Genomic DNA, 22,757 nt, shown 5'->3' on the forward strand with positions numbered 1-22,757 from the left:
ATACTTAACCCTTGATCTGCCTGTACAATCCTCCCCCCCCCCCCCATCCTCCCCCCCCCCCCCCACACACATATTCCTTCCATTGACAAACTGACTATTCCTTGATGTCTAGGATATGTCTTAGCAACCAAGTTCTTCTGTTAGTGAAGTTGTGCCATCAATTTCATTTCTCCCCACCTCTTCATCAATTGCTCTACCAACTGAGCTATCAAAGCACGACTCATGCCCCGTCCTCACAGCTTTACTTCTGCCACTCTTCTCTTACCTTCAAAACTTTAAAGAAGCTCTCCTGCGAAACTTGCAGAACTAGCACTCCTGAAAGAAAGGATATTGCGGAGACATGGCTTAGCCACAGCCTGGAGGATGTTTCCAGAATGATATTTTCACTCTGCAGCGGAGTGTGCGGTGTTATGAATCTTACTGGCAGATTAAAACTGTATGCCGGACCGAGACTCGAACTCGGGACCTTTGCCTTTCGCGGGCAAGTGCTCTACCAACTGAGCTACCCAAGCACGACTCACGCCCCCTCCTCGTAGCTTTAATTCTGCCGGTACCTCGTCTCCTACCTTCTACCTTTACAGAAGTTCTCCTCATTCTGATCTGTAAAATTGTTTAAATCACCTCAGTAACTGAACGTTTAGTGTCAGTGGCTTTGGTGCAGAAGGACCAGAGTTCAATTCTCGGTACCTCCGCAGATTTCTCTAAGGTAGTGAGCTTCAGATGGGGTCCGCTCAGCCTGGTGAAACCAAATGTGGCCCTATTTGAATTATTAGTGTCGCTGCCTTTGGTGTGGAACGACCTGAGTTCGATTCCCAATGCCTCCTCGGATTGTTTTGAGTTATGGAGGTCCAGAATTGGTACCATTGAGTCTGATGAGGTCACAGGACGACGAACTTTAATAAATAGGGAGTAGTCTCGTTACTACATCTATTGTCAATAACTGCTGGAGGGATTGGAAACAAGCTGTTCACATACCGCGCGATCACACTCTATTACTGCCTTGCAGGCAGCATTTGACTAGTCACCATAGGCCTAGGACCTAATCCCTGAGTGATATTTAAGATTTATACAGAAAACTGTGTGGAGCAGCATATGAGTGACTGTTTAATCTGGAGGTGAAGACTTCAATGCGACGACTTACGGGGCAGTGAGAATTTTTAGGATAAACCGAACGGAAGGTTCCAAATGATTAGAAAAGAGCACAGGTAGTCCCAGTCTTCAAGAAGGGTCGTCGAGCAGATGCGCAAAACTATAGACCTATATCTCTGACGTCGATCTGTTGTAGAATTTTAGAACATGTTTTCTGCTCGCGTATCATGTCGTTTAGAGTAGTATGGAGAGCTACATCAAACCAGTCTCAGGACTCAAGACCAGGCCGGGCGGTGTGGCCGTGCGGTTCTAGGCACTTCAGTCTGGAACCGCGTGACCGCTACGGTCGCAGGTTCGAATCCTGCCTCGGGCATGGATGTGTGTGATGTCCTTAGGTTAGTTAGGTTTAAGTAGTTCTAAGTTCTAGGGGACTGATGACCACAGATGTTAAGTCCCATAGTGCTCAGAGCCATTTCAACCATTTGAACTAAAGACCACAACAACAACAACATCATGTCGTTTCTGGAAACCCAGAATCTACTCTGTAGGAATCAACATTGATTCCGGAAACAGCGATCGTGTGAGACCCAACTCGCTTTATTTGTTCATGAGACCCAGAAAATACTAGATACAGGCTCCCAGGTAGATGCCATTTTCCTTGACTTCCGAAAGGCGTTCGATACAGTTCCGCATTGTCGCTTGATAAACAAAGTAAGAGCCTACGGAATATCAGACCAGCTGTGTGGCTGGATTGAAGAGTTCTTAGCAAATAGAACACAGCATGTTTTTCTCTATGGAGAGACGTCTACAGACGTTAAAGTAACCTCTGGCGTGGCACAGGCGAGTGTTATGGGACCTTTGCTTTTCAGAATATATATAAATGACTTAGTAGACAGTGTCGGAAGTTCCGTGCGGCTTTTCGCGGATGATGCTGTAGTATACAGAGAAGATACAGCATTAGAAAATTGCAGTGAAATGCAGGAAGATATGCAACGGATAGGCAGTTGGTGCAGGGAGTGGCAACTGACCCTTAACATAGACAAATGTAATGTATTGCGAATACATAGAAAGAAGGATCCTTTATTGTATGATTATATGATAGCGGAACAAACACTGGTAGCAGTTACTTCTGTAAAATATCTGGGAGTATGCGTGCGGAACGATTTGAAGTGAAATGATCATATAAAATTAATTGTTGGTAATGCGCGTCCCAGGTTGAGATTCATTGGGAGAGTCCTTAGAAAATGTAGCCCATCAACAAAGGAGGTGGCTTACAAAACACTCGTTCGACCTATACTTGAGTATTGCTCATCAGTGTGGGATCTGTACCAGGTCGGGTTGACGGAGGAGATAGAGAAGATCCAAATAAGAGCGGTGCGTTTCATCACAGGGTTATTTGGTAAGCGTGATTGTGTTACGGAGATGTTTAGCAAACTCAAGTAGCAGACTCTGCAAGAGAGGCGCTCTGCATCGCGGTGTAGCTTGCTGTCCAGGTTTCGAGAGGGTGAGTTTCTGGATGAGGTATTGAATATACAGGGTGTTACAAAAAGGTACGGCCAAACTTTCAGGAAACATTCCTCACACACAAAGAAAGAAAATATGTTATGTGGACATGTGTCCGGAAACGCTTACTTTCCATGTTAGAGCTCATTTTATTACTTCTCTTCAAATCACATTAATCATGGAATGGAAACACAAAGCAACAGAACGTACCAGCGTGACTTCAAACACTTTGTTACAGGAAATGCAGGATTCGAACGTGCGACCGTAGCGGTCTTGCGGTTCCAGACTGCACCGCCTTTAACCGCACGGCCACTTTGGCCGGCACGAGCACGAAGAGTCTCTACATTTGGTACCGGGGTTGCGCAGACAAGAGCTTTCAAATGCCCCCATAAATGAAAGTCAAGAGGGTTGAGATCATGAGAGCGTGGAGGCCATGGAATTGGTCCGCCTCTACCAGTCTATCGGTAACCGAATCTGTTGCTGAGAAGCGTACGAACACTTCGACTGAAATGTGCAGGAGCCCCATCGTGCATGAACCACATGTTGTGTCGTACTTGTAAAGGCACATGTTCTAGCAGCACAGATAGAGTATCCCGTATGAAATCATGATAACGTGCTCCATTGAGCGTAGGTGGAAGAACATGGGGCCCAATCAAGACATCACCAACAATGCCTGTCCAAACGTTCACAGAAAATCTGTGTTGATGACGTGATTGCACAATTGCGTGCGGATTCTCGTCAGCCCACACATGTTGATTGTCAAAATTTACAATTTGATCACGTTGGAATGAAGCCTCATCCGTAAAGAGAACATTTGCACTGAAATGAGGATTGACACATTGTTGGATGAACCATTCGCAGAAGTGTACCCGTGGAGGCCAATCAGCTGCTGATAGTGCCTGCACACGCTGCACATGGTACGGAAACAACTGGTTCTCCCGTAGCATTCTCCGTACAGTGACGTGGTCAACGTTACCTTGTACACCAGCAACTTCTCTGACGCTGACATTAGGGTTATCGTCAACCGCACGAAGAATTGCCTCGTCCATTGCAGGTGTCCTCGTCGTTCTAGGTCTTTCCCAGTCGCGAGTCATAGGCTTTAATGTTCCGTGCTCCCTAAGACGCCGTTCAATTGCTTCGAACGTCTTCCTGTCGGGACACCTTCGTTCTGGAAATCTGTCCCGATACAAACGTACCGCGCCACGGCTATTGCCCCGTGCTAATCCTTACATCAAATGGGCATCTGCCAACTCCGCATTTGTAAACATTGCACTGACTGCAAAACCACGTTCGTGATGACGCTAACCTGTTGATGCTACGTACTGATGTGCTTGATGCTAGTACTGTAGAGCAATGAGTCGCATGTCAACACAAGCACCGAAGTCAACATTACCTTCCTTCAATTGGGCCAACTGGTGGTGAATCGAGGAAGTACAGTACATACTGACGAAACTAAAATGAGCTCTAACATGGAAATTAAGCGTTTCCGGACACATGTCCACATAACATCTTTTCTTTATTTGTGTGTGAGGAATGTTTCCTGAAAGTTTGGCCGTACCTATATGTTACACCCTGTATTGCTTCCCCCTACTTATACCTCCCAAGGAGATCACGAATGCAAAATTAGAGAGATTCGAGCGCGCACGGAGGCTTTCCGGCAGTCGTTCTTCCCGCGAACCATACGCGACTGGAACAGGAAAGGGAGGTAATGACAGTGGCACGTAAAGTGCCCTCCGCCGCACACCGTTGGGTGGCTTGTGGGGTATAAATGTAGACGTAGAACGCCTTCTGTGGTGCCCAACATGTTTGAGATCGCCAGTAGCGGCCCTCAGCTCTCCGGTTTTCCCAGAACCTCGCAGCAGCGCAAAGTAGCGGCCGCGCTCTGAAGGACGGCCACCGGGACGGGTTCAGGTTGAGGAAGCACGGCGTCCAGGCTAGTTCTCGCCGCGGCCGCCAGGAGGGGGCAACCGCGCCGCAGTCGCGCTTGCAGTGTTGTGCAGGAACCGCGGCTGTCCACACGGGCCTACCATGGCGGGACACACACAGGTACGTGCGCGTCGCCCGTCGCTTCCCGTCTGCCAGCCTCCACTCAGCAGGGGAAAAGAAGCGCACTACGGCCGCGGGCTCTGCATAGTGTCGATGGGATACGTCAGACCGAGAGTGCGCTGATTTGGCAGTGATCAACAGGTTGTCTAGCGCGATCACCCCAGTGCTTACAAGGGAACCTCCCCATCGCACCCCACTCAGATTTAGTTTTAAGTTGGCACAGTGTATAGGCCTTGAAAAACTGAACACAGATCAGTCGAGAAAACAGGAAGAAGTTGTGTGGAACTATGAAAAAAATAAGCAAAATATACAAACTGAGTAGTCCACGCGCAACACAGGCAACATGAAGGAGAGTCCGAGTTCAGGAGCGCCGTGGTCCCGTGGTTAGCGTGAGCAGCTACGGAACGAGAGGTCCTTGGTTCAACTCTTCCCTCGAGTGAAAAGTTTACTTTCTTTATTTTCGCAAAGTTATGATCTGTCCGTTCGTTCATTGACGTCTCTGTTCACTATAATAAATTTAGTGTCTGTGTTTTGCGACCGCACCGCAAAACCGTAGACGAAAGGACGTGCATCTACAATGGGAACCGAAAACATTTGATCGCAAGGTCATAGGTCAACCGATTCCTCCACAGGAAAACACGTCTGATATATTCTATACGACACTGGTGACGGCATGTGCGTCACATGACAGGAATATGTTGTCGACCCACCTAACTTGTACACTTGGCGAATGGGTAAAAAGATTCTTCTACCTTGCCCGATTTAGGTTTTCTTGTGGATGTGATAATCACTCCTAAAAAAAGTGATGAAGACGTAAGAGTTTGTCACATAAACTGCAAAAAATGAATGCAACAGTTTCATAGTCGCACAGTTTTCCCTGCGCTCTGTCAAAACATATGTTTTTAACGTTTTCAAATTTTTGCGTGTGTAGACCGTCGTGTGTTTCGATGTTTGTTTAGGTGTAGCGTCACCATACTACGGCGCAGTTACCTCGCATCGGACGGACGGACAGATAATAATTGTCTGAAAATAAAAAAATTAAAATTATCACCCGCAAGAAGACTTGAACCAAGGACCTCTCGTTCCGTAGCTGCTCACGCTAACCACGGGACCACGGCGCTCCTGCACGCATAGTATCCTTCATATTGTCTATGATGCGCATAGACTACTCAGTTTGTATGTTTTGCTTATTCTTTTCATAGCTCCACACATCTTCTTCCTGTTTTCTCGATTGATCTGTGTTCAGTTTTTCAAGGCCTATCCACTGTGCCAACTTATAACTAAATCTGAGGGGGGTGCGATGCGGAGGTTCCCTTGTTAGTTACGAATGATAGTCTCAGAGCCGCCGTATTATAATCCTCTGTGCAGTGAACCAGCCAACGCAGCAATCGACGAGGAAGAACCGGTAGTTTTACACGGATCCTGAGACGTAGTTCCACATTCAGGAAAAAGTGAAAGATATAGTACAAAAATTTTATTTCATTCTAATTGCTCATGTCCCCTGTTACGTTTTTTGTGATATAGCTTTTGCTGAAGATGATGTAACCGTTGGACATCAAATGCCGCCGTTGCATAACCATTATGCAGCGTTTACTGTTCGTGAGTGAAAGGCGGGACGAAATACACTCCCACCCCGCACCGCCGATCCTCACCCCCCATTCCAACCCATGGAACATTTCGCTCATATCTAATTAATTAATATGAATAATTGTTTCTTCGACTTCTATGCGTTCCTATTAAATTCATCAGATTACGTTGAAACCTTGCTGAGTTGTGCTCACATCGTACCACCATAAGGCGTGGGTATGGAAACAGCGTGGCGAAGAAGCTTAAGAGGAACTGCTGGAGCAAACTCAGTTACATTTTGTGTACAAATCACTCATTATTTGTATAACAATATTGTGGGGGTAACATAGCATAACCTGTAGAGGTGGGTTGGGTGTGAGAAAACTTCATACGTAAAATAATTAGATATAGAACGATACTAGTATCGATTCCACAGTTTTCGGGGTCTAGACTTGTTGGTGACGGTCATGTGTGACGTTCCACTCCTAGAGTAAGGGGTGGGAGGAGACTGCAAAGACAGTGACATACCAACTTATCTCTGGAACGCCTGAAGGAATTTCTGCCAAAATTAGCTACACATATCAAAAAATGGCTCTGAGCAGTATGGGACAACTTCTGAGGTCATCAGTCCCCTAGAACTTAGAACTACTTAAACCTAACTGACCTAAGGACATCACACAAGTCCATGCACGAGGCAGGATTCGAACCTGCGACCGTAGCGGTCGCGCGACTCCAGGTTGTAGCGCCTACAACCGCTCGGCCACCCCGGCCGGCAGCTACACATATCATTTGCTGTTTGGAAAAATTTATTGTGACTGTCATACCCCTAGCACCCCTACAGCAGAGGCTTCAGAGTAAAAAGGTTCAACTTAAAATCTTAAATCAGGAATATCAAGAGAAATTTCAACCACATCTGACATATACATGATTCATTATTTGTTTAAAAATACTGTGGGAGTGGATACCCCTAGAAGTGTCTAGGAATCCTACCTACTCGGTTCCCTAGACAAACAATCAAACAACTCGTATTAATGAGTTTTGTAGTCTGCCCCGATAGCTAACTGGTCAGCGTGACGGATTGCCGTCCTAGGGGCCCGGGTTCGATTCCCGGCTGTGTCGGGAATTTTCTCCGCTCAGGGACTGGGTGTTGTATTGTCTTCATCATCATTTCATCCCCATCCGGCGCGCAGGTCGCCCAATATGGCGTCGAATGTAATAAGTCCTGCCCCATAATGGGCAACGAATATTACAAAAAGGACCCGCAAAGTATGTCCACACGTTACCATGGTGATTGTTACTGAGACCAAGCAGAGAATTTTTCTGGCGGAGCAGACTGATTTCCCGCACATGCGTGACATTGTGACGGCATCTGTTCTATTTGGGTGTCCATACCCTGTCAAGTACAGAGTCTGTTTCGTACGAACAATCCCCCAGTGTCCTTGGTGAAGTAACTGCAACACTTCTTTTTGAATAGCTATGGGGGTCAATACACGTGACTGTCCACTGTCATTTTGAGCAAGAATCACAACCTAGCTGTACAGCGACGCTTTGCCGACGTGCAAAGTATCGGCGCACTGGAGTTCCTTATGCTATGCAATGAGCGAGGCCAACATGTGCGAATGTATTTTATCAAAATGTTCAAATCTGAATCAGCTTCCGTGGTCTGTGCAATTTTCCTATAGATCAGAGGAAAAGATTCAAGCAATTCAGAATCCTGAGCATCGATGTGACAAGAAGACACAGCAGAAGCTTCGAAGTCTGTATGAGGGCCAATAGGAAGACGTGAAAGTGCGTCCGCATTACCATGTTGAGCTGTCGGAAGAAACACAATCTCGTACTGGTATTGAGACAAAAGCTCATCTTTGTAATTTTCGGGCAGTTCGTACAGGAACAAGCTTCATCGCATGAAACAAGGAGTGCAATGGCTTGTGATCCGTTACCAAGTAGAATTTTCTTCCATATAAATAGTGGTGGAATTTGGTGACACCATACACAATAGCCAACGCCACTTCCTGTATTCGATTAGAGATTAGATTAGTACATGTTCCATAGATCATGAATACGTCACTTCGTAATGATGTGGAACGTGTCAGGTTAATAAAAAGTGTCTATACAAGGTATTACATTACACAAAATATTACATGACACATAATATTTTTAATTTTTTTGTGGGGGTTGGGGAAATTACCCTCTTACTATATCCAAAAATTCCTCTAATGAGTAGAAGGAGTTGCCATTAAGAAATTCTTTTAATTTCCTTTTAAATGCTATATGGCTATCTGTCAGACTTTTGGTACTATTAGGTAAGTGACCAAAGAGTTTTGTGACAGCATAATTTACCCCCTTCTAAGCCAAAGTTAGATTTAACCTTGAGTAGTGAAGATCATCCTTTCTCCTAGTGTTGTAGCTGTTGTGTTGGCAGAAGAGCCAACACCGTGTTACTAGTGGAGGCCGAAATGCACGCGTTTTAGCTCACGCAGGCTGGCGTGAGGAGGGAAGAATTATACTGACGTGAGGTCTGGAACATGACAAGGAATTAGAATTCAGAAAGCGGACGTAATTAGTTTGATGCTTAACTTTAATCCATTAATGATGAACGTTGCTCTTGACGGTACATGATTCACAATATTGTCTGTTCAGAATTCATTTTAATTACTGAATATGACGCCTTGCTAGGTCGTAGCAAATGACGTAGCTGAAGGCTATGCTAAACTATCGTCTCTGCAAATGAGAGCGTATGTAGGCAGTGAACCATCGCTAGCAAAGTCGGCTGTCCAACTGGGGCGAGTGCTAGGGAGTCTCTCTAGACTAGACCTGCCGTGTGGCGGCGCTCGGTCTGCAATCACTGATAGTGGCGACACGCGGGTTCGACGTATACTAACGGACCGCGGCCGATTTAAAGGCTACCACCTAGCAAGTGTGGTGTCTGGCGATGACACCACAGTAGCCATGTACACTGCTAGTACTTTTTAATTTGTTCGGATTGTTAATAACAAATTTCATAAGTGAATAGTTACACTGACTTTTGACGATACTTTTGAAGCGAAAGCAATAGGCCTGTCTTTATTGCCAAATCTGTGCGAAAGCACTGCATCGACTCCGTAAGAGGAAGCGTCAACTTACAACACAACTGGTTTGTCAGGATCAAAGTGAACCAAGTATCGATCACTGAGCAATGCGTCGAAGTTTTTGTGAAGCTTCTTAGCACTCATCTGTCCAAACAAAGGGGTCGTTCTTGTGACGCAATGGAGCTGCGATTTGTTCAAAATTCGCTATGAACTGAATATAGTAGTTCATTTTCCCTAAGACTGATTGCAATTCTGTGACATTACGAGGAACTGGCAGGTCACGTATGGCTAACAAATGTGACTGAAGAGGATGTACACCTTGACTGTTTATGACATGACCAGGATACTGCAATTCAGGTTTTAAAAAATCACACTTGTCCAGTCTACACGTGAGTGCTGCACCAGATAACACACAAAACGAACATGCAAATTTGCAATGTTTTCTTCAGGTGTACAAACTGCTACGACAATATCGTCCAGATAGTTTGAACAGTTTGGTACTTGAGCGGTCAGCTGTTCCAAATACCGTTGAAAAGGCGGGTGCGCAAGCACTGCCAAAGAGCAAACGCAGATATTTAAACAAGCCAAAATGATTGTACAGAGCACACGGTTTGAGATTCTTCATCTAGTGGTATTTGAAGATATGCGTCGCCCAAATCAATTTTTGAAAAGTAGCGACTAGCGCGTAATCTGTCGGTGAGATCCTCTGGGCGTGACAACGGATAAGTATCAATCTCAGTCTACGAATCTGCTATAGACTTAAAGTCAACACAGAAACGAATGTGACCTGAAGGTTTGAGGAGCAAAACCAGTGGATTTGCCCATTGACTAGCTTGTATTGGCGCAATAGCTCCGCTATCTTCCAATTCTTTAAGTTCAGAAGCCACTTTGTCGCGTAACGCAGTGGGAACAGTTTTGACCCGGCAAAATTTCTGCTGAATATTGTCTTTCATAGTAACACGTGCTACAAAATTGTTAGTCTTGCCTAAATCTTCAGAAAAGAGTTCAGGGAATTCTTCCAACAAGCAAGCTACACTGTCGTTGGCACTGAATGCAGTCAGTGACAATACATTGTCCTGAATTTGAAAGTCAAACAAATCAAACGAATCAAGATCAAATATGTTCTCACAATCACGTGATTGCAGCAAAGTGAAAGTCATAAGTCGTGCATGCGGGCGATACACGGCAGGCAAAGTACGTTTTCCCAGAACAGGAATATCTTGTCTATTATAAGCAGTCAGGCGCGTGCTAGTTTTAGACAAGTGTGGGGAGCGTAACGGTTCGTATGTGTTACGATTCAGCAATGTAACAGAGGCACCCGTGTTCAAATGAAATTTCACACGTTTTCCACTAACATGCAAAAAAACAAAAAGTTTGTTGGACTGGTGTAGCACTGAAGAAACTGCCTGCTGGCGAGTTTTGCTAGTGCCTGCAGCAGGCTTCGAATACACTGCATTGATTACATGGGCCTTGTGACGAGATTTTTGTGAGTGGGCACGATTCTTCTGTTTGTTCCGTTGCAAACATACGGATTGTGCGTGACCTTTCTTGCCATAAGCTACTTGTATGGATGGGCAATCTTGGCGTTTGTGCCGTGAATAGCACCGAGGGCATGACTTAATTCTGTTCACTGACGTAGCCACCTGTTTAGAGAACTGTTTACGTGTCTTGGCGCACTGATGCTATTGTTACCTACTGGGCTGGCCGTGAGCAACGGACGACTCAACCCAACAAAATTGGTGGCTGCTCAAATTAGCCGCTATGGCACCCGAATCATACTGATCTAGAAGTTGCACTTTGTGATGAATTGATGGATCTGACTGTTTCCAAATCTGTACTCTAAGTTTGATATCAGTTACATTGTACACGATCGCACCACGCAACATAACACGTGAATACAAAGCACCACAAGGAAATCTGAATTTACATTGCCTCGTCATACCCTGTAAATCTTTTACCCACTCGCGATAAGTTTGTTCTGACCTTTTCTTGCAACGAAATAATTGTTTCCTAGCCGCAACCACATTCACGTGTTGGTCATAATAGGTAGTTAGAGAACCTACAACCTGATCATAGGAAAGTTCACTCAGAGTGGCGTTAGGGAACAATTTCTGAATTACGCAAAAAACTGCACTTCCTACCGTTGACAAAAAGTAATGTACGGGGTGTTCAAAAAGACTCTCCGCAGTGCCGTATTACTGTAAGCCGCGCATGCCGTATGATTGTTCGCCTGCCTAGGTTACCTCCCTTCAAGTGGACCCTCTCAACTTTGAGCCAGCGACAGTAATATCGTTGGTGTGTGTCATTACGTGTTGATGTGAACGTTTAAGTTTAGTTTTTTTGCTTGTTTCGTTTTCGTCACTGTTAAAATGCTAACCATTGAAGAACGTGTGTTTTTAGTCGAACAAGTGTTCAAAGCTCGCGGTAAATACACAGTTTCAGTTCGTCAAACATTTAATTCAGTTTTCCGGAGACAGCACTCCCACATCGCGATACTGTGTGAGATCTGATTAACAAATTTCGAAGTACGGGTTCAGTGACAGATGCACCGAGAAGTGGTCGTCCTAGCGTTTTCTCTGAGGATGAACTACTCGATATTTCCGATAAAATGTCCATGAGTCCGAACGAGTCAGTAAGAAAACTCGCCCAGGAAATCGATGTTAGTGTCGGAACGGCCCACACAGCTGTAAGGAAAAAATTAGAGCTTTTCCCATACAAAGTGAGAGTCGTGCAAGAACTGAAAAATACTGATCACGGCAAGAGACTGCATTATTGTCAACGGTTCAAACATTTCGTTCGACAAAATGGAAGGGATATTCTTAATGAAACATTTTTCACTGATGAAGCGTGGTTTCATTTATGAACTCGCAAAATTCTAGTATGTGGAGTACTGCAAATCCATTCTGTATTCATGAGGAACCACTTCATTCTGTGAAAATAGGAGTTTGGATTGCAATTTCTAGACGTCTGATTGTTGGTCCCATATTTTTCAACGAAACAATAAACGCACAACGATACTGCAGTGATGCAGTGATATTCTGTACCCATTCACAGGAGAACTTGTGTTAAGTGAAATACTGAAACGTTATTTTCAAAAAGATGGTGCAACCGTGCATGCAGCTCGCGTTTCAATGTGACTGCTTGCTGATGTTTTTCGTGATCGTATAATTTCACTAGGACTTTGGCCTCCACGATCGCCTGACCTAACACCACCTGACTTTTTCTTCTGGGGTGCAGGGAAATCAACTGTCTATAAAAGCGGTCCAAAACCCATCGCTGAATTGAAAACTGCACTATTCACTTTCGCTGCTTGTGTTACAGAAGAAATGTTACAGCTTGTGTTTGGAAACATGGTTAGACGAATTGAATTGTGTATTCAACAACAGGGGGGATACTTTCCACATTTAATGTGAAAATTTGTAAGTAAAAATGAATATTCAATAAATTAATAACTTGTATTTTATTGAGTTTCATTTCGGTGTATTCACTGCGGCATACGGCACGCGCGGCTAACAATCATACGGCACTGCGGAGAGACTTTTTGAACACCCCGTAGTTTCACAGTACCTGATATTTTGGTGTGAGCTTCACACTGTTGCAACCACTCGAGCCATTCCTCTTCTTTTTTGTTAAAGTGGCGAAAAGGCGGTATGGCACTCGGAGCTACAGTTGCTGCATGTAGTGCAGCGTTGGTTTGCGAGTAACTGCTGTACCGCATTGAGAAGGGTTGCGATCTGCTGCGTCTGAAACTGAAACATTTGTATAAGTTGCATTGCCTCTATCGCTTGCAGCTGAGGCGCCTGAGCAGGGGGTGGGGGAGGTGGGTTGCTCATTTTGGAATAGGCAAATGCAATAAACAGACAGTGCAAGCAAAAAAAAAGCACACAAACAAAGAAAATTTCTGCAACGCCCACCTGAAAACTCTGAATAGAAGAAACACTATGAGAGACACTGTTAAAACATGTAAACACTCCTCTGCAAAGAAAAGTCAAGGTAGAATTAAGGAGGCAGCAAAACACAAAAGCCCATGACAGAACTGGATCTGTGGCAGCTGACGGCTTGGTGTTTGAACGTTAACAGGTTGTCGCTATGGTATGCGTTCAACTCGTCGCCAATGTTGTTGTGTCTAGGAATCCTGCCTATTCGGTACGCTAGACAAACAAACAACTCGTACTAATGAGTTTTATTACAACGAAACAACACAATACTTTGATGGATGTGTCACAAGCAAGGGGCGACTTAGAAAATAATTAGTCTTCTTCAGAATAGGCAAACAGAAGTCTGTGCAACATAGAGATTCCTAAGGAAGTGGCTAAGGTTGACGCTGCACGTATGTGTTCTTCACCTAGGGGCCGCTGCTGTTGCGTTGTCGTCCCGTAAGGGAGGTTGGCCAGCATGTGACTGGTTGACTTCTCCTCACAGCCTTCTCTTCCCCGTCGTTTCTGACTGCCGTGCCGGCGCTGACTTGACGCCGTAACACCCCCTACTGCCGTCAGGGCAGTGTGTCGACCACATCGTGTTTCGGAGCCAAAGACCAAGTGGGGTAGAGCAGTGATTAGCGCGCTGGACGGTTCAAACCCGATTCCAGTCATCCTAATTTAAGTTTTCCATGATTTTCCTACATCGCTTAAGGTAAACGCCGGGATGGTTCCCTCGAAAGGGCATGGCCACTTTCTTTCCCCACTACGAGCTTGCACTCTGTCTCTAATGACCTCGTTGTCGACGGGACGTTAATCTCCTCCTCCTTCTACTCAGGGCTAAAGATCATACCACAAGGCTCAATACTATACACTTAACGGCCTGTCTAGAGTCACCTGTTTTAAAACAGAAGATAATCAGACAGTTCCAAGCGACAGTCCTTTTTTTTTTCTCGAAACGACAATCAGTTACTGGCAGAATTACGAGGACAGACCTTTCAGTTACCAATTGATATAATTTAACTTACATGATCGATTTCGAAGTTATACATACTCAGAAGCGAATAAAAAGCTGCCTCGGCTAAAAATAAATATTTTGTTGTGGCCAAGACTCTTCTCTGTTCAATTTTAAGATATTTTATCAAGATCGCATATTCTACACGAGAAAATGTCTCATAAATTACTCACGCAATTTCATCCCCAGACGTGAATGTGGCACCTCTTCCAAAAAACTTGGACACGAAGTGATTCATAACGTAACCACGTCCAAAATCAGTAGTGTGACTGTAATCATAGAAGATAATCGCACCTAGTATTGACTGGGCCAACTGGCGATATTCCTAGCATTTAGTACTTAGGTCTTCCATCTCTAACGTCTTTGACAAGACTAATTCTAACTGTCTTTCTTCCTGGTCATTGCCCATTATACCATCGACGACAATATGTTTTCAAATTGTGTTACTTTGCACAAGTGAGATTGCTATATCCAAAATGTTGGCAAAAACTCAGATTTATTGCTCATTGATAAGAAAAGATGCTTCGAACATCTAAATTTAGTCAAAATTAAATTTTGTTTACGTGGTTGTTAAGTCCATTGGACATACTGTACCGAAGTTTGTGGCAGTGTTTTGATGCCTATATCAATCCTTACAGAATGCTTTTTGAACCCTGTATGAAAGAAAGAGCTCCATGTGGTACTCTGGTGCGTTCCGCTCCTGTTTCTTCCCTGTGATTAATGTACTACGAAGGCCTGGTTGAATTCTAACAAGGAAATGTGGTATGTACGGGGCTTGTCCCTATAACAAATTGTCCCGAACGTCTGTCCATACATTTTTGTTACACCGGTGTATACAGTTGTGTGCTGCAGTCGGAGCAACCTCATAATTTTAATGAACATACCACAGTAGCACCACATAATCATACAAGACATGTTTCAAAGCGTGAAAGTTGATCCGCTGATGGCGTTATTGTATTTTCCCGGGAAAAGAACCCATTCTTTGAAAACACATTCATCGCTTTTAGTTATAAACTAAACTTATCTGAAGTCTGGTTAGTAAATTAACCACATGTTTCAGAACAGACCCACTTAACGGCATTGAATTTCTGAAGAAATGCTTCTACTCCCTTTCCCGCTAAGCTGACTGGAGGCTTTGGACTGTAATAACTGCGATGTCAAAAAAGATATGATCTGTCGTTCTCTGAAAAATTGTGGTAACATAAGCTTAGTATTAATGCTCATTTAGATCGTGTCGTCGATACTTCCCTGTTTTCTGAAATTAAAATGGTGGGCCTTCAGAAAGATAACACTACTTTTTATTTGCGGTGGTGGAAACTTAAATGTCTTCCTACCACCATGTTTCCTGTTCAGTTTGCAACAGCTAAATGTCTTTTTTTATGTACCAGAAAAAAATCTCTGCTTCAATTTTCTTGCTGGGTCGGCGTAACTTTTAACAAGTTGTCTTACAGAAAGATGAAATCTGATACAGTAGTAGATAGGGTACTTCCTTTCTCCCTAGTTTTTTGGCACCTTCTGAAATTGATGCCACATACTGAAAAGCAAGTAGTAACTAAGAACGTTGTCTTAAGCCGCGTATCGGAAAAACCGCGAGCCGTTACCAGTCTGCGCTCTAAACTTTTCAGTTACTGTTTTAGGTGAACATGCTATGCAAATCAGTGCTTATGTGATAAGTGGTACATTTAATGATTAAATAACATACAGAGCACATAACAGCTGATAAGAGATCATAAGAACAAGTTATAAAACTGGTGATGAATATCATTATATTATGTTACTGAAACAAGAAAGAGAAGAGAATTGTACTAGTTATACGATGGTGTTGGCTAAAGGTTACACAAAACATATGTTTAGCACTACATCCTTCCACTCGATGGCGTAGTACAGACGCTATCCATGGGAATATGCTCACTTGTACGTGATAGTGGCAATCTCTTGAATAGTCTATTAAGATCTTTTAATGTGCATATTCAGAAGTGGAGACAGTTGTGGTACTGCTGGACAAAGGGTGTTTCAACCCGTTTCGACTTGCTGGTCACCACACCGGTTACCCAAAAGGAATAGATTATTAGCTGCATGCGCTATGTGGCTTAACTATCCACGCTTTCTGGGAGAGTGTAATAGGCAAAATCCATTACATTAACTCCCAGCATCCCCCGCGGCAAATGCCAAGTCGCACGGTGCTTAAAGTGAATCTCATCTTCTGATGTTGCGCCGCTCGACCAAGTTCAAACTCTAGAAACAGCTTACCGGGAAACATTACATCACAATAACGTGATGCTGGAACTTTCCACGTTTGCTAGATGCACACTCTAGATTCCTAAATTCAAAGTCACAAATATCCAGAATGGTAGGTGAGTAAATACATATTCTTGGTATTCGCTTAGCGTTCTAGAAACGGAAGAGACAGCAGTGGAGTTGTACATAAGTAATTAAAAAAATCAAGCCAACAACCTGACGAGGACGACGCTAAACACTCCTCGTCTCTCTAACTGCCTCCCCCCCTCCCTTTTCCTCCTTCCCCCTCATTCGCTTCCCCTCTTCCCGTCTTTCTCGTCGTTACTACTGCCCCTCAGCGACGAGAGCTACATAATGAGCGCAGCATTCCTTCTCGTGTGTAAATACTTTCATGAAGTGCCCCGTAGACGGTCAATATCGTTGCGCAATATTTTCGGGTCTCAGTAATATTGAACATGTAGGGATGAGCTTGAGAAGCTGCCCAATAATACTGAGCACATCAAAAAATTTTCAAATATATTGTGCTGCCCGAAATATTGTGCCGCGTGTGGACAGCATAGACAACATCCTTACCAGTTGTTGCTGCAGTCGTTGGATATTTTCGTGTGTTTTGTTGTTGTTGTTGTTGTTGTTGTTCCGCTGGAAAAGTGTTCAAAACAAGACAAAAGAGCGTTGTTATTAGAATGATCAAAATGTATACGTCATTGGCTCTGAGCACTATGGGACTTAACATCTAAGGTTATCAGTCCCCTAGAACCTAGAACTACTTAAACCTAACTAACCTAAGAACATCACACACATCCATGCCCGAGGCAGGATTCGAACATGCGACTGTAGCGTGTATAAGTCATTGCTGGCATTGTGGGCTGCTAGGAAAGATGAGTACAAAAACAGAAACGTTAAGAATGAATAGTATGATGTGTTGTTCGGAGAAAAACAAGGTACCGGACCATACAGCCGAGAACGAAAATGTTTTAAAATATTTTAATAAATGCAAAGTTATGAATAAAAGTGAATACGGATATATATGTGTGTGTGTCCCGGAATATACACCTTTAGAGCAAATATTATTGCATGACATTTTGCTATAACTATGAGGTGAACCTCCACTTGTAGATTTGAAATCTTCGAGAGAATTACCAGTAGCTAGGTAATGTAGCTTAACAGATAAGCGCTTTCCCTTTTCTTTTTTTACGCTTTCGGCTTATTTAACGACATTCCTTGCTGTGTTTAAAGCACGTCCCATCACGAACAGTAGGGCAAATTCAGAACACGTATATTAGATAATGGACGTTTCCGAGTATTTTGATGCTGTTTATGTACATATGTCCCAAATAAATACATATGCCTTAAATACACTACGAAAAATTCAGTGGGGTCTACTACGTAATGTTTTACCCAAACTTAAGTGATAGTGCAGTAGCCAAAGCCATAGTGTTGTCTCACCGCGATCTGCCATTTAGTGATACATTCGCCTAAACGAGAGGTTTAGCGAAATCACGGGATACCACTTCTAGAACTGTGTGACAAATTTCAAATTGAGTAAAACTCTGTAATCCAGATTCAACCGGCGGGGGAAAGGGGGAAGTGGCGATGTATGTGGACACCTAAGTACAGAGCCAAACATTTCCAGTAGGGCTAATGTATCAACTATTGGACATTCAACACCTAAAATGTCATGATAGTATTTTTTTCGTCCCACTCCAATTCTCTCAACAAGTTTTCGTGAGTGACCTATGACGCTCTTTGAACCAGTTTTTCACCTACTTTGCATTCTGCTTGCAACAAAAAAGAGTAATTATCACAACAGTAGCGTCTTTATCGTCCAACATCCAGAACCACACCATGTTGTGCAATATTACTGAGCAGTCTAGGGAGAACTTCAGTAATATTATTCTGCATATTGTAGGCCGTCTAAGGGGAACACTTAAGATACACTACTGGCCCTTAAAATTGCTACACCATGAAGATGACGTGCTACAGAGAGAAAATTTAACCGACAGGAAGAAGATGCTGTGATATGCAATTGATTAGCTATTCAGAGCATTCACACGAGGTTGGCGCCGGTGGCGACACCTACAACGTGCTGACATGAGGAAAGTTTCCAACTGATTTCTCAAACAGCAGTTGACCAGCGTTGTGAAACGTTGTTGTGATGCCTCGTGTAAGGTGGAGAAATGCGTACCATCACGTTTTCGACGTTGATGAAGGTCGGATTGTAGCCTATCGCGATTGCGGTTTATCGTATCGCGACATTGCGGCTCGCGGTGGTCGAGATCCAATGACTGTTAGCAGAATATGGAATCGGTGGGTTCAGGAGAGTAATACGGAACGCCGTGCTGGATCCCAACGGCCTCGTATCACTAGCAGTCGAGATGACAGGCATCTTATCCGCATGGCTGTAACGTATCGTGCAGCCACGTCTCCATCCCTGACTCAACAGATGGGGACGTTTGCAAGACAACAACCATCTGCACGGACAGTTCAACGACGTTTGCAGCAGCATGGACTATCAGCTCGGAGATCATGGCTGCGGTTACCCTTGACGCTGCATCACAGACAGGAGCGGCTGCGATGGTGTACTCAACGACGAACCTGGGTGCACGAATGGCATAACGTCATTTTTTCGGATGAATCCAGGTTCTGTTTACAGCATCATTATGGTCGCATCCGTGTTTCGCGACATCGCGGTGGACGCACATTGGAAACGTGTATTCGTCATCGCCATACTGGCGTATCACCCCGCGTGATGGTATGGGGTGCCATTGGTTACATGTCTCGGTCACCTCTTGCTCGCATTGACGGCACTTTGAACAGTGGACGTTACATTTCAGATGTGTTACGACCCGTGGCTCTACCCTTCATTCGATCCCTCCGAAACCCTACATTTCAGCAGGATAATGCACGACCGTCTGTTGTAGGTCCTGTACGGGCCTTTCTGGATACAGAAAATGTTCGACTGCTGCCCTGGCCAGGGCATTCTCCGGATCTCTCATCAATTGAAAACGTCTGGTCAATGGTGGCCGAGCAACTGGCTCGTCACAATACGCCAGTCACTACTCTCGATGAACTGTGGTATCGTGTTGAAGCTACATGGGCAGCTGCACCTGTACACGCCATCCAAGCTCTGTTTGACTCAATGCCCAGGCGTATAAAGGCCGTTATTATGGCGACAGGCGGTTGTTCTGGGTACTGATTTCTCAGGATCTGTGCACCCAAATTGCGTGAAAATGTAATCTCATGTCGGTTCTAGTATAGTATATTTGTCTGATGAATACCTGTTTATGATCTGCATTTCTTCTTGGAGAAGTAATTTTAATGGCCAGTAGTGTAGTACTGCCAGCGTGCGTCTGGGCTGCGTAAAGTAACTTCGTTCTCAAAACACGGGGTGCAAACGATAACTGTTTACAACGTATCAAACTGGAGTAGAGGAAGTCGTGACCTACAGTTTGTTATGGGATATTTGTTGTCTATCGGCCGGCCGAAGTGGCCGTGCGGTTAAAGGCGCTGCATTCTGGAACCGCAAGACCGCTACGGTCGCAGGTTCGAATCCTGCCTCGGGCATGGATGTGTGTGATGTCCTTAGGTTAGTTAGGTTTAACTAGTTCTAAGTTCTAGGGGACTAATGACCTCAGCAGTTGAGTCCCATAGTGCTCAGAGCCATTTGAACCATTTTTTTTTTTTGTCTATCAAGTCGGAAAACTCAACTGGCCTAGAATAACCATCCAAGCTACAGCGTATTCACGTCGTGCGAGATGTTCAATATTTTCTCACAAACTATTAATCATAAAGAAAAAAGGAATAGGACTTTTTCTTTGTAGGAAACGTAGTGTAGTTTAATTTGGTACTGGTGTACGTTTCCAACTTGTTCAAGGAAAACGCACTAACGTAATCTTCAAATGCATGGCCACCCCAACACTCTCTCCTCACCGGTCGGAGTATGTGTTTCATGGCACTCCCTCACAAAATTTCGACTACAAGAATTATCTCTCATATTCGACCTTTTTCAATGTTCATTGACTGGGCTATTACGCCACCGACTTAGTCGTGCACTAACTGATCGTAAAATTGACGTTTTTGTAAATTTTACCTCACAGTTTTGTGGATTTTACGAGCATGAAATGCCGCGCGGAATTAACCGAGCGGCGCTGCATTCATGGACTGCGCGGCTGGTGCCCGCGGAGGTTCGAGTCCTCCCTCGGACATGGGTGTGTGTGTGTTTGTCCTTAGGATAATTTAGGTTAAGTAGTGTGTAAGCGTAGGGACTGATGACCTTAGCAGTTAAGTCCCATAAGATTTCATACACATTCGAACATTTTTTGAACCAGCATGAAATTAACATATTGTTTTGTTCGACTGGCATTCCTACACGAAACTACTGTGCTTGTAAGTTAAATTTGAATCAAACTGTAAACATAATTAGTTTTTGTATAATGTTCGCAAAAGTCTTTTTCTCCTTTCATTACTCTCACAGCCAGGTTTAAATTGATAGTGTTGACGAAATAGGCGACAAAGGCTTGCTGCCGTGAAGACGACCACTCCGAGTTCCAGGCAGCCACACACTTGAAAGCGGTGGCTTGTCCTTACCTCTCGCTGAGCGCTTCTAGGCGCTTCAGTCTGGAACCGCGCGACCGCTACGGTCGCAGGTTCGAATCATGCCTCGGGCGTGGATGTGTGTGTCGTCTTTAGGTTAATTAGATTTAAGTAGTTCTAAGTTCTAGGAGACTGATGACCTCAGATGTTAAGTCCCATAGTGCTCAGAGCCATTTGAACCTTACCTCTCGCTCGTTTACGGTCAAGATTAAAGAAGACTCATTCTCTCCTCATACATGGTATCATTCAGTAGGGTTTTACAATCCGGCTGAAATCTCGTCAAGCAGATATAACTGTGAGCTTCGCGGTTTGCTACGACGGGCCCATTGCAGTCATTAAGGGTCACTTTCCTCTAATCGCCCGCAGGCGTTCCCACCAGCTACCGTGCCTCGGTCGAGCGTACACGAACCGGGAGGGGCAGTGTCGTTTCTTCCATATCACGCGAGGCACCGCGTACTCAAAACATCACCTTGTCAGCTTTCATATTGTTGTTTTACTTTTTTATTTTTTTATTTCTTCTCGATATCCACGTTTTAATGACAATATCTTATTCCATTCCGCTTGTCCTTTCACCTGTGGCAAGTTTTTCTAGCCCTTCGCGAATTAGTTATCGCCCCCTAGACTCCTGGACTTGTTAAGCTTTCGCATTTCGCCGCACCTAATCGCAGATGGAGGCTGCTCGGGGGACCAGTGATATTCCACAGGAAGCGGACCATCAAGGCGAAGCCGCGGAAACCTGTCCTCTGACGTCACGGACCGGCCCTGACCGGCACACCGCGTTTGTTTACGACCAGATCTCTCTGACGTCAACGTTCCGCGGGACAGGGCTCACTGTGCAATCAAAATACTCCATCTTCAAAGTTATTTGCAGCTCCTCTGTCATTAGAGCGAGCTTTTATTTTTAATTTCGTCGGGTTCCCGGGTTCGATTCCCGGCGGGGTCAGGGATTTTCTCTGCCTCGTGATGACTGGGCGTTGTGTGATATCCTTAGTTTAGTTAGGTTTAAGTAGTTCTAAGTTCTAGGGGACTGATGACCATAGCTGTTAAGTCCCATAGTGCTCAGAGCCATTTTTTTTTAATTTCGTCGAACTGGCTACCAGAAAGAGAGACAAGCTATGCAGGTTGCCTGTGGGTAGAGTTGGTTGTGCTAGACCCCAAATCCCGCCACTGACAAGGGGAGGCCACGACGTTTGGAACGCGGATTTACTGCAAACTTCGTACACTCGTAGTACTCCATGAGTACAACAAAATGTGTAAGCAGTAGCGCGTACTTCTCAAGCGTTATTGAGAAAATCGCAAGATAATTGCGGTCGTTAAATATACAGTATACCTGCGCGTGGCCATTTTTACCATGACGTGGCGGCAGCCGTGTGGTTAGCGTTCAAGCCGCTGGATCGCTGTATTTCTGGATCGAGTCCCGATCCTCAGTTCTTTTTTTTATTTTCAACACCGTCATTTTCTTTACTATTTATACTACAGTTGATATAATGGGAAAAATACGTTTAATCTGATGAACTTTTATTAAATTTACAATGTTATTTGGCAGTCTACAAATTTTTATTATCTCAAATAATATGATATTCATAACTCTACGTTTTCCATGTTTTGACGAAAAATACCATCCTGCAACTTGTAATGTCGGAAGCGACGATTAGTTGTACGTCTTACGGAAGCCGTGTGTGCCGGTCAAAACTTGCAGGTAACAAGTAGTTCCGGGCTCCT

At 44.4% G+C, this 22,757-nt stretch overlaps 1 protein-coding gene and 1 non-coding gene across 2 annotated transcripts in view; one reads left to right on the forward strand and one right to left on the reverse strand.

Moving 5' to 3' along the window:
- Positions 1-438: 438 nt before the first annotated feature.
- On the reverse strand, positions 439-513 carry Trnas-cga (transfer RNA serine (anticodon CGA)). Its single transcript has one exon. It is a non-coding gene; the product is annotated as a tRNA-Ser (tRNA).
- Positions 514-4,505: 3,992 nt separating this feature from the next.
- The window catches only part of LOC126418995 (serine proteinase stubble-like), a 349,220-nt gene continuing 330,968 nt past the window's right edge, over positions 4,506-22,757 (forward strand). The window contains exon 1 of the mRNA XM_050086041.1: positions 4,506-4,638. Within this exon, the coding sequence (XP_049941998.1) occupies positions 4,621-4,638 (18 nt within the window). The 5' untranslated portion in view covers positions 4,506-4,620. The remainder of the gene's footprint in view (positions 4,639-22,757) is intronic.

This window comes from Schistocerca serialis, chromosome 9, assembly GCF_023864345.2.
Source record: "Schistocerca serialis cubense isolate TAMUIC-IGC-003099 chromosome 9, iqSchSeri2.2, whole genome shotgun sequence".
Classification (NCBI taxonomy): domain Eukaryota; kingdom Metazoa; phylum Arthropoda; class Insecta; order Orthoptera; family Acrididae; genus Schistocerca; species Schistocerca serialis.